At 52.6% G+C, this 11,808-nt stretch overlaps 5 protein-coding genes across 5 annotated transcripts; 1 reads left to right on the top strand and 4 right to left on the bottom strand.

Annotated features, from left to right (window-relative positions):
• Nucleotides 1–57: 57 nt before the first annotated feature.
• N7498_005680 (J domain-containing protein) lies at nucleotides 58–2,417 on the bottom strand (the record flags this gene model as incomplete). Its single annotated transcript, XM_058452742.1, has 5 exons — nucleotides 58–212; nucleotides 276–1,872; nucleotides 1,949–2,175; nucleotides 2,236–2,320; nucleotides 2,388–2,417. The coding sequence occupies 5 exons, from the start codon at nucleotides 2,415–2,417 to the stop codon at nucleotides 58–60; spliced, it is 2,094 nt and encodes a 697-aa protein (XP_058309280.1).
• Nucleotides 2,418–3,329: 912 nt separating this feature from the next.
• N7498_005679 (uncharacterized protein) lies at nucleotides 3,330–3,902 on the bottom strand. The gene is made up of 2 exons (XM_058452741.1): nucleotides 3,443–3,902; nucleotides 3,330–3,385 (listed from the first exon to the last, which is right to left on the bottom strand). Exons 1-2 carry the CDS (start codon nucleotides 3,820–3,822, stop codon nucleotides 3,358–3,360), a joined length of 408 nt encoding a protein of 135 aa, XP_058309279.1. The 5' UTR covers nucleotides 3,823–3,902; the 3' UTR covers nucleotides 3,330–3,357.
• An 837-nt stretch (nucleotides 3,903–4,739) lies between these two features.
• On the bottom strand, nucleotides 4,740–5,649 carry N7498_005678 (uncharacterized protein; the record flags this gene model as incomplete). The annotated part of the gene is made up of 2 exons (XM_058452740.1): nucleotides 4,740–5,268; nucleotides 5,324–5,649. 2 exons carry the CDS (start codon nucleotides 5,647–5,649, stop codon nucleotides 4,740–4,742), a joined length of 855 nt encoding a protein of 284 aa, XP_058309278.1.
• A 2,195-nt stretch (nucleotides 5,650–7,844) lies between these two features.
• On the bottom strand, nucleotides 7,845–9,507 carry N7498_005677 (aminopeptidase P family protein; the record flags this gene model as incomplete). The annotated part of the gene is made up of 2 exons (XM_058452739.1): nucleotides 7,845–9,218; nucleotides 9,313–9,507. 2 exons carry the CDS (start codon nucleotides 9,505–9,507, stop codon nucleotides 7,845–7,847), a joined length of 1,569 nt encoding a protein of 522 aa, XP_058309277.1.
• Nucleotides 9,508–9,982: 475 nt separating this feature from the next.
• On the top strand, nucleotides 9,983–11,687 carry N7498_005676 (SSH4 family protein; the record flags this gene model as incomplete). The annotated part of the gene is made up of 3 exons (XM_058452738.1): nucleotides 9,983–10,466; nucleotides 10,520–10,825; nucleotides 10,876–11,687. 3 exons carry the CDS (start codon nucleotides 9,983–9,985, stop codon nucleotides 11,685–11,687), a joined length of 1,602 nt encoding a protein of 533 aa, XP_058309276.1.
• Nucleotides 11,688–11,808: the final 121 nt, after the last annotated feature.

Below are 11,808 nucleotides of genomic sequence, written 5' to 3'. Positions count from 1 at the left end.
TAGATCACTGTCGCACCGGTCCGCAGTACAATCCGTCAATCAAGGTGGGCAGAGCGGTCAATCCTCATCTTCCGTCTCTGTGTCGGTGTCGCTGGTATCGCCTGCATCGCCATCGGTGTCACTCTCCTCGCTGGAGGAGTCGGAAGGCTTCCTGGTCTTCTTCTTCGGGGGTTGGCCAGTCTTGAGTGCATGCATCTGGCCGGCGATGGAGTCTGAGAATGAGGGTCAGTGGTGTTGATTGAAGAGCACAGAAAGGTGAAAAAAAAGAGACTTACCCTCATCTGGTTCGCTGATTTCGTCCTCCTCTTCCACGGTTGCTGCCTTGGCCGGGTCGTCAATGTGCAGCGTAATCTCCATCTTGGTGTCTAGGCCCAGATAGCTGTCGCAGACCATGTGCATTACGAAGGTGAAGTCGCCCTCCTGTGGAGGAGCCTGGAACTGCATCTTGAGGGTCTGAACGTTGAATGTGGGCTTGCCGGCTTCGTCGAGAATCGGCTTGTCGAATGTGGTGAATGTGAATGGTGGAACGGCCATCTTGCCCTGCTTGGCGTCGGCCAGGAAGATGTGCCAGCGAGGGGAGTGGTCACGAGCAAAGTAGGGGGCGTGGGCGAGAGGCGGTTGGATGGTTTCCACCTTGCTCTCAACCTTCTTACCGTCGACGAGCTTGGTGGCACGGTTCTTGGCCGGTTTGCGGCCCATCAGGGCGTCGAGGTCATCCTCATCCGGATCAATGTCCTCCAAATCAAGTTCGTTCACTGCCGGGACTTCGGTGCAGCCAGGCGGGACAAATCGAGCCTTGACCACCAGTTGTACCAGACTGCTAGGAGTGATGACCTTCTCTCCCATGACCTTGAAGAACGCTCTGGAGACGTCCAGTGCGGGTAGTTGCCGTGCAACCGAGACGGCATCAGCGTATTGCTTCTCAGACAGGAGACCAGCGCCCACGGTGAGGCTGCGCCGTTGTTGCTCGGACATCTTCATGAACTGCTGAACCGTAATGTGTTCCTTGGTGTGCTCGCCTTCCACGGACCTAACCACGGCGTCGGTGAAATTGGGGAGTTGCATAAGCGGCGACGCACCCGGAGCCAGCGCCTGAATCAAGTTCTGAGACGTCTGGAAAGCGCCGAGAATTGGTCGAAGATTGCCGAAAGCCAGAGCGATCGCAGTAAAGGCCTCTCCCAAGGAGAGAGCAATAGGAGCGGCCTCGTATTTCTCAGCGTCAAGGGTAGCATCGCCAAGGTCGATTCGGCCCAAATAAGCCCACAGCAAAGCCAGAGCCTTTCGCCGAGTTGTGTTGTCCATTTGCTTGATAGTCTCACGGTCCTTGGCAGAGAGGAAAGCCCATTTATCGGCCAATACGTTCTTCTCTAGCTTTGCGAGACCCGTTTCAGCCTGAGCACCCTTCAGCATATCCTTGAACTCCTCGCCGGAAGACAAGGCGCTAACAATGCCACCGTCGGTGATGTCTTCCTTGTATTCGCGGAAGATGTTCCCGGCACTGGCGACCAAAACACGCTCCTTAGTGTAGCGCTGAGAGCCGTACCACCACTTGCCGACGATGTACGGCAGAAGAACACCCAGGAGGGCTCCATAAACCAGCAACACGTATTTTCCATTGCCTTCCATGACGATGAGCTTAGGAAGAGCAATGCCAATGCTGAAGCTCTGCTTGCCGTCGGGGTGGCCATACTGGAGATAGTTGTTACGGATATCCTCGTCAGTCAGTGCCTTGTAAGCCTTGGTGAGCTCCACGAAGCGCTCGTTCAGGGTCTCGATGGTTTCGTTCTTGGAGGGGTCAGGTCGAATTTTATCGGGGTGATAGATGAGGGAGAGGCGCTTGTAGTGTCGGGAAATAGCTTTCTCGTCGGCGCTCTATATGGAATCATTTTTGTCAGATTTGAATGTTTAGAGAGGTCCGCACACTCGTGCTCGAAAAAAGGACACGCACCCTTGAGACGCCCAAAATATCGTACGGGTCATATACTTTGGTGGTGGTCCGGGCCGTGACCATGATCAGATAGACCATCCAGGCCATGACCACGTATCCGAGAATTACGGTGATAATGCGCTTGATTCGGCGCTCCTTGCGCAGACGCTTGCGCTTCTGCGCCTCGACGAGGTCGGCATGTTGAGGCTTGAAGTCGGATTTGATGCGGGGAGCGGTATTTTCAAGCTCTGCCAGACATAGAATTTTAGCAGGCGCTCCTTTAAATTAATCGATCCAGGCGAGCTCACCTTTGCTTGGTCGGAGGAGGTTATAGGTGAGAGGAAGAGTGACCAGGCCGCTCAAGGTCAAGATGAAGAAGGGGAAGAATTGTCCCTGAACGCGAACAAAGCAGCACTGTTAGCGAGTCCTTCTGCCATGCCGTATAATGTAAAAGCCTCACCTGCTCATCATAGGTGTAGTCCGACGACATCCTGCGGCGGGTTCAGGGCGACAGCGGTGGCCGCCGCGTAATTAAAAGATCGTAGAGTGCAGAGTTGGGAGCCGCTCGGTATGGGCACAAGTGAAGAAGAGAAAGAAAAGAATCCTAAACAACGAGAGCCAGAATCATGGCCCTTAAGCAACAAAGGAGCGATGTAGGGAGCATCGCACTTCCTGATCTGGTGATGACCGTGTCCTCAAGGAGAGGACACCGCCTTCCTAACAGGGAAAGTTGTCTCTTTGTGCGTGAAGGCGGTGAAGTAAGGACAACTGTGCACTTGGCTGATTGTCAAGGTTCGAACTAGTTGTTACTATCTATGCAAGATTTTCCAAGGTTCAACTGTACAGTTTACGTTCAAGAAAATATTTGAAAATTGAATATATTCAAGCTCCACCTAATGTTAAGCTATTGACAGGGTTCGAAGTGAATCGAACAGTTTGTCCGCCGAATTCCTCGCTATGTAGCAGGTACATCCACTTCCTCATCTGGTGAGGTCGTGACAGAACAGATTTGCGTGGATGCAAACAAGGCATGTTACTCACCGCATGTTTTCAGGGACACTCAAGCGCCAACCGAAAGTTGAACGCGAACTCAACCTGGAGTCACGCGGGAGGGTCATGACTCATTCGCGGGTGCGCGAAATTGCAGACCAAGATCCACATGGCCGGGTCAAAAGGGACCAATCCGATACCTTTGGGGCATCTTCATTGCTTCAAGTCGGGGACCCGGGTAGTCCATGTGATTTGGCGTTCGGTGCGTCAGTCGGTTTGTGGGTGCGGGTTGGCGGAGGACGCTGGTCCTATGGCCAAATTCGGCGGCGTTTTTTAGTTGTTGATCGTAAATCATCGCAATCGGACAGGCGTTTCATGATTTTTGTTTTTGTTGATTCTGGGAACACTGGAAACAGAGAAATCCAAAGATCTCCGAGCATTCAATCTCCGAGGGTGCAGTCTCGTCTTCTGAAGATCCATGGGTCAGAAAGATGCGAATGAGACCGCGGAAAGGGGACTACTCACGAGTCGATGAAGTCGAGCCCACCGAAGTACTCTAGCATTCGATAGCAGAGACTGAGATCGTCGCCTGGCTCGCCGCCAAACAGACGGTACCGTGCGGCGTCCAGTCCACCAGATTCCAGCTGCGGAGCAGATTCAGGGATCTGCCATGCGGTATACCCATATTGCCAAGTCGGGGCGAGGGACACTGGAGCCGGAGATCCAGATGATAGGCATGCAGCAGACTGATTGAAAGCTGATAGCTCGGCGTAAATGTTCGGAGGGCTCAAGGCAGACGATGCAATTGCCGGAGAGTTTGGAGCTTGAGTGAGAGTGGCCGGCGTTTCTTGACTGGAGTAGTGATGACGAGGGCGAGTGCGGCGTCGGTTATGCCTTTGACCCATCCTCGATGCACGGAAATTCAAAGGAAATGAAAGCAGCAAGAACTTTTAGAGGGGAGCGACCATCACCCCTGGAAAGGATGAGATGAGGAGGGGAAAATCCGCTGCAGGGGTCAGGCACCTTTATATAGCATGTCAACTTCTACGGGTCCTCACCTACGAGTGACTCACGTAAGGGCAAAAATAACGGACCCACAGTGGGACCGCGCAAATTCCGGCAGATCACCTTATGGCTTTAAAAAATGGCGCCAATCCCTTACACTAGCTCCCCTCGAAAGGCGTGCTTCCATGCGTCAGACATCAGTTGGCTGACGCTATAGCCATCGCGCCATTTTTCCAAGCCTTCGAAAACTCTGGGTCTACCAACCATGACCCCCGACATTGAATGAGGGGATTTTCGTAATCGGGTCTGCATGGCAGCCTGGAATGCGTCAGAATAGCTGCCTAAGCAAAAATAGAGGAATGACGCAGCGAAAAATTCCCCATCGGCCAACGCAGACTCCGACGCCGGGCTGTGGGCTGAGTGCCGTGCGGACCGAAACGGAGATCGCATCAGGCTACGAATAACGGATATGCGGGAATGCGTGGTCTCACCCGGCTTTCCCTTTTCTAGTAAGAGAAGAAAAAAGCATGGACCATCGATCTCGGAGACACTCGCGAGACTCCGAGATCCTGACCGCTGAAAAATCATCCTCAACTAGTCATAGCTTAAGACGTAGTGCATGCCCCAGGGCAGAATTTTCTACTGTGTATTTGGAAGCATAATTTAACTCTGGGAGTTTTCTCAAAATATTGATTAAACCAAACCACGCACCACGCACCACGCACCACGTACCACGAGTCCTGAAACATTCCTGGCCTTCCCTAGCAGTGCAGAACCCCCCTGAAACTTGCTCAATTGCAAACTTTAACACGTGGGTCTACTGAAAGGCAAACATCTTGATCTCGATGCTCTCCCTTGCAGGACCGTTATCCGAATCCGGGTCCACAAATGCCGTGTGAGGCAGCGTCATACCTCCCTGATCTGCCTGGCTGTCAAACTGCCGGAAGATCAACGCTTCCTGGGGCCGCTGCCTACCCAGATAATACCATTTCTGTCCCGGGTTGAACGAGTACTTGCCCAGCTCATTCCATCCTGTGGGGAGTACCAGCCGATTGGCGATGCGGTCTTGTCGCCAATCTAGACTCTTCCAGTCGCACACGGCGAGCGGGTCTCTCTCGACGGTCTTCAGCGGCCGCCAAACATTGATGATTTGCATTCGGCCCTTCAGCAGACGCTGTCGCTCGTCTGCGTCCCGCACTACCGACTCAAGTTGACGCAGGGCGCCAGCAGGCGTGAAGTCGGAATGCACACTGTGTGCAGGTGCGCGATTATTCGCGAGCATGTTCGCATCGTCTGCGAAGCATCGCACTCGGTGGGTGAAGGTGATGGTCTTGGTGGCTCCAGTTCTAGTCTCTGAATCAGTGGTCGACCCACGTTAGAGAATCATCGGCCTGTACTTACGTTTGCTGAACCAATTTCTCCATCTCAGGAATGATGACTGATTCTATGTACGTCAAGTCTGCGGCGTTGTCAAGCCCAGGTATTTCGTGGCGGACATATTGGAATCCGTTCTGGTCCAAGGTGAATCGAGCCTCCTGTCCTCGGATATCTTGTACCTGAACGGGATGCCTCTCGTCCATGGCCTTCATTGCTGCCATACCTTCCTCGGGCTTGTTCTTGGTAAAGTCCACGACCACACTCAGGTCTTCGGGCCGTCTCCAGAACAAGAGTTCCGTATCCACATTTCTAACGTTGGATGGCATGTTTAACTCCATGTTGATAGCCATGCAGTGGTGGAATGGAAAAAGTGCCGGACAGGGGTCCTGCCAAATGCCGCGTTGTGGGAATGCCGAACATTTCAAAGTGATCGACAAGGCGAAAGCGTGTCGGCGACCTTCAGATCCGGGGCGGATGCACAATTCGGCTCTTAAGCACCACGGCTAATCAGATAGGGAAGGCAATTGCGGTTTTACCCCGTACTAATCCCGAAATTACTCGATCGGCACCTTTATGCGAAGCCGAAGGCGAATACGAACTTTAATGTTGTGCGGAGACCCCAGCCTGTCCGCTGGATTCACTGGCCGATTTCCAATGTTCAGTAAATCAAGAGAATTTATTTAACGCATAAAATTCAAACTGTGGGGTTAAAGATTTGTGCTTCCATCTACGCCTACGACGTCACCTTAAAGAGCATGAAAATAGCTAGAGTTGCTTTGGCACCGTTCAGCAATGATTTCAAACCATCAGAAATGACATGACTCTTGTGAAAATAGAGTTCTTTAAGGCTGTGAATTCGATTTTCTTCGAAGGCTCCCGAGAGATTTAGTCTTTCTAGACGCGGGGTGACCTTTGATAAAGGCATCCTTCATCGGCACCATTTGTCTATTCCATTGGTTTTTGACAGGTCTTCGGCCCGTCTCCTGGCACTCAATAGCCAGAAATGAAAGCATTTGGAGTATCTTCGACGAGCCTATCTTCGAACCTCCATACCCAAAACCCCTGTGCTTCGGTACCATGGCGCCCTGGTTGATATTTGTAGGCGAAGTCACGCCAGCATCTACTTGGATGGTCACGGTATTCACGGCCACGATTATCAATCCATATCGGCTTTCCTGACCAATATTCATATTTCCGGGTCAGGCCATCTAACGGGGGGAGGCTTGTTCGTACACGTACAATCTCTCCTGACCTCCTATCTTCTTTCGAGTCCAGTGTCGCGCACAGACGAACCCATCAGCGCCAGGCAAGTCTATACAGCGCGTACTGCACAGTGCATTGGCTAGATATATGTCGATCGATCTTTCGAGGGATTACACAGCAATCGATGGGACAAGGGAAAAAATCCTCGGTCCATTGTTTCCTAGAAACCGTGGTACTGGTATCAGTATCCAAGAGCTGTGGACTGAACGTGTTCATAAGGTTGTTTACTGTAGTCGCCATGTTCAAATTATATCGTTAATGGAGAGTGGGACGTTGGGTTCCTACAGGACTCGAGAGAATAGAATGGAGGAAAGGGATGATCTTTTATTTCAAGTTCACTGGGGCGGAAGACACACCAGGCACTTTGGGTCAACCAATACCCTCATAATTAGAATCTTGCCAACGATCTTACCCCTAACTAAGACGCCTGTGAAAAACTCTACCGCTGCTCAGGCATATAATAGCGACCCCGCTTTGACCAGATAGTACGCTTGCACAGATCAGCCGTGGCACGCTGACTCACTCAACATACGACCCAATAGTTACATTCTGACCGGAGTTATTCTCAGCTGAGCAATACACTCACGAATCAGCAGTGCATCTAATCTCCACCAGCACCCACCTTTATTAACGGACTAATCGGCACCCATTAGGAATAACTATTCTGTATTGAGGCTTAAAAATAAGGGGGTAGAGATATTCGATCGCAGACACTCTTGGACGCGGTTGGTACTAGTGTATGTATACCTAAGTCCTCGTTTCCGATAATTAAGAACATAATGGAGTGGGGAAAATTAAAGCGTTGCTAGGAGCGTGTGCTTAGCTCAACAAGAAACTGTCTTTATGTGCCGGTGCGTTAACAAACTCAGGCATGGGATAATTTGGTCCTCCTCGGTAAGGGTCGCTGATATGCCATCCGTGACGAGGCAACGGGTGCGCCAGACATTCAACGTAAAACCATCAAAGAACTCTATTGCTTTACTCTATGATAAAAGGATCTTAGGGTATGTGAATCTAGCTCGTCATCTATTTTCATTGGTCTTGGGTGGACTCCCAATCTAGATAATTGACACAAAACGGACAGTGGATTTCTCCGTACTAGTGGCTGTTTGCTTAGAGGGTGATCAGGTCATATTCAAAATATCGGAGCGACTAACTCCGCAAAAACCGAGATATAATCATTGAGTTCGCTTAGATCTATATTCGTTCCAAAGATGGCCGCCAATGGCCACGGGGTACCGTACAATGATCTACAACGTCGACTATATGTACTTTCAAAGCTCTATGTAGATCTTCGAATGATCGCAAGCATCTCTTCTCCCTTCGGCGCGGTGGTGAGGTTCTCATAGCCGTTAGCAGTGACAAGAATATCATCCTCGATGCGTACACCACCAATGGAAACGTATTTATCAGCAACATCAAAGTCGATATACCGAGCATAAGGCTGCTTGCGTGCATTGGCAAGAGCCAGAGGCGAAAAGTAGATGCCGGGTTCGACGGTAACAATCATACCCTCTTCCAAGAGAGGGGCGGAGAGTGTGCAGGGGGAGCGGCTAATAGACGGGTTCAGAACTGGACCATACTGGGCCTCGTCCAAAGAGGGATGAAGAGCCATGATTGCAGACTCGGAGACGTCATGGACTTCAAGTCCAACGTGGTGACCGAGACCATGAGGGAAGAACACCTTGGATGCGCCAGACGCACGGATTGCAGAATGCGTCCCGTCTTTCAAAATACCCAGCTTAAGCAGGCCATCGATGGCGATTTCATGAGCCAGGTCGTGTAGAGAAAGGAAACGGGTGCCTCGTCGGATCCGCTTGATACATTCCTCCTGCATACGCTCCACCAGGTGGTAAATGTCCTTGGTGTATTGGTTGGGCCACTGACCAGCAAGAGGGAAAGTCCGCGTCACGTCACTGGCGTAGCAGTTCCATTCAGCACCGGCATCGAGGCAGACAAGAGGTTTCTTGTTGAGAGTTTCATTATTCCGGTCGTAGTGGAGAACAGCAGCATTAGGTCCGGACGCTGCGATAATCTGATATGCCTGGTGTCGTGCGCCGTGCGAGATGCAGGTGTCGAGGAACAGTCCTTCGATTTCGGATTCGTTCTTCATTTTCGAAATGCGCTCGAGAATGCTTCGATGGGCGAGCCCCGAGACCTTATTTGCCTGGCGGATCATCCGAATCTCATATTCGTCCTTGACGCCACGTGCTGCATTTATGGCAGGCAATAGCTGATCCGAGTCCAGCGGCAGCTCTTCCGGGAGACCTTTCGGTTTCTCTGAACCGTGGACCATGTAGAGGAGGCTATTATGCACCCGCTCACTCAGCCAAGATTCCAGCTCCGGCAGGAGTGAGGAGTAGTATTGAACTCGATCCACGTCATAGTGGTCTTGCGCTTCTCCTCGCGAAAGGGTCGGGCCCATCCAAATAGCCCGGTGGAGGTCAAAGTCTGGCACGAAAAGGGTCAGCACGTCCAAGCCCACATCGTATGTAAGAGCGCAGTCTGGCTCGTCGACGCCGCTGAGGTAGTAGAAGTATCGTCGCTGCCGGAAGGGGCGTGCTTGGTCCGAGTCGCGGAGATTAATCGTTGGCTGTCCGGCGATGAAGATCAGACCGTGAGAGACACCGAGTTTGCGGGCGACATTACGCGCGTGCTGTTTAGCTGTAGAAGGGAGGGCGGTTAGCTCAGGCTCGGCATGATCGCCGGGTTCCAATAAACCAAAGGGAGCTTTGCAAGAAGGCGTAGACAATAATTGACGGCATTCCGACCTTGCGGAGCTTCTCCTGGCTCAGCGAAAAGGGAGACTCGCCTGGGTATTTATCGCAGGAGGTGCCAGACACGGCTAGGCGGATGTGGTAGGAGTCGACGGAGTTGATCATGACGGACTGCCCTACCGAGGAGGTGAAGGGAGTGAGGGGAGCATCGGGGGCCTTTGCACGCATTTGGAGGATAGTGGAAGCGATGGGAGGGTCACGCTGACTCGCTGACTCGCTGTGCACCGGGGACCAAGTAAGGAGCCACGAGGGGGAGGGAGGGGAAGAGAGGAGCGAAGGAGAGGCTTATCCAGAGTAAGGGTGGCCTGGACGGTCGGATACCTCCATGCGCCAAAACTGACAGGTTCCTTCGCCCGAGAAGTTTAAAAGAAATAGTCCGTAGTCGCGTAGAAAGACCTGAATCACGAGAAAGGCGGAGAGTCGGGCCCCGACGAAGGCTACTGAGTATACACGGCCCCAAGCCCAAGCCCAAGCCCAGTCACCGGAACCGTCTTAGATAACCCAAGTCTCTTTTGTCCGCCTGCGTCTCCCACTTATCTCCTCCTCTTCCACTGCCTCAGACCACCCACGTTTGCCTCCCACTGTTTTTACTTTTTCCCTTTCTCTTGATTTTTGCTCTCCCTCATCCTTCGGTCAATGAACGATGCAGGGTCTTGAGGCAACGGGCCCCGGTGCGCTCGCAGGCCTACCCTCCACGCTCAGAACGGTGATAGGCAACCCGACGACGTCACCGCTCGGCCTCGCATCCTCCCAGTCCCTCCAAACTGCTCTCCAGACCCCAACGTCCCTGTCGCGACAGCAAATACAGGAGAATCTGCAGCATGTTATTTCAACTCTCTCCTCCGGCTACGATGCTGGACGCGTGGTTGCCGCCAGTGGCGAATCCTCCGGCTCGACCGGCAAAGGCATCCTGATCGGGATCCTATCCGCCTTTGGCTCGGCGGCTATCGCATTTGTCGTGCTAGCGATCTTCTTTTTCTTCAAGTATACTCGCCGCGGGCGGATCATGCTGGATCGCATTGGCCGCCCGGGTGAATTTGACGACGAGCAAGCATTTGCGCGGGAGGAGGAAGAGGCGCTGGAGTCCATGGACGACTTGTCACGGTCGGAATACCTACGAGCGAAAGGTAATACCGAATACACTGCTATGAAAGGGTTCCTTTACTGACATGTGATGTAGCGTGGGTCCAGTCAAATCCACCGGAGTCCATCACGACCGATATTTCGCTGTCGCAGTTCCTGGCCATTCAAGAAAAAGGTGTCTCTGCCTGGGAATTCCAGCCCGAGCTGGAGATCGCCAACTGCTTTGTGGAAGGACGCACAGAAATCGAGTTTTTCGATTCTGAGTGTAGCGTTCAAACGAACCTGCCCATTCCCAAGCAGAACGAGGTCTACTACTGGGAGGCGAAGATCTACGATAAGCCCGAATCAACAATGATCGGAGTCGGCCTGTCCACCAAACCGTACCCTCTTTTCCGCATGCCTGGTAAGTTCGTTACGAGCTGTCCCATCTGACATCCAACTGATTTCGTCCAGGCTTCCATAAAACCTCTGTTGCCTACGAGTCGACCGGCCACCGCAGACTCAACCAGCCGTTTACCCCGACTCCTTATGGCCCACCTCTCCTCCAAGGCGATGTCATCGGCGTTGGCTACCGACCTAGACAAGGCGCGATTTTCTTCACTCGCAACGGCAAGAAACTCGAGGATGTCCCCAGCAGTTATCGCTCACAAAATCTATTTCCTACCATTGGGGCCAACGGCCCCTGCAGTATCCATGTCAATTTTGGCCAGATGGGCTTCGTGTTCATCGAAGCTAATGTCAAGAAATGGGGCTTGGCCCCAATGACGGGCAGCCTCGCCCCACCCCCACCCTATGGCAGCGAGCAAGGCAGCATTTTGCTTGAATCGGGCCGCGAGAGCGCTGCCCAGATTTCCCAGCGCGTTTACCAAACTCACACCGCGAGAAGCTCCAGTGTCGGACTTCCACAGGCGGTCAGCCCCGGCCCCATCCGATCTCCGACCGAAATCTCCCTTGCTCAGCTGGCCCACATTCCTTCCAATGAAGATGCAGGCGAGGGCTCTAGCCGCATTGGCGCAGATGGAGAAGTCGACGGTCCTACTACTACAGGCGGAGCTCCGGATGAAGACGGTGTGCCGCCTCCAGAGTACGAGAGCCCAGGAAGCAGTCGCCGAGGCAGCGATGCGTCCACCTCTCTGGAATTTCCTGCAAGGACATCCCAAGGTACCCGCCAACCCCCGGATAGTCCCAACTCAGATACTCGGGACCTGCCAAGTTATCAAGCTGTGGTAGACCGGGAGTTCAGAGATCATCAGTCAAGGCCCTGATACCTCGACTTTTATACGCCCCTGCTTTTGAACATACTCCCCTCACCACGGTTCCGAATACGGACAAACACTATACCACATCATTTTCTTTATCGTTTCAATTAGCGAGTTCACGGCTGGC

This window comes from Penicillium cinerascens (assembly GCF_028974065.1).
Source record: "Penicillium cinerascens strain IBT 15544 chromosome Unknown contig_5_segment0_segment0, whole genome shotgun sequence".
In the NCBI taxonomy this organism is placed as follows: domain Eukaryota; kingdom Fungi; phylum Ascomycota; class Eurotiomycetes; order Eurotiales; family Aspergillaceae; genus Penicillium; species Penicillium cinerascens.
This window is presented reverse-complemented; position numbering and strand designations above follow the sequence as displayed.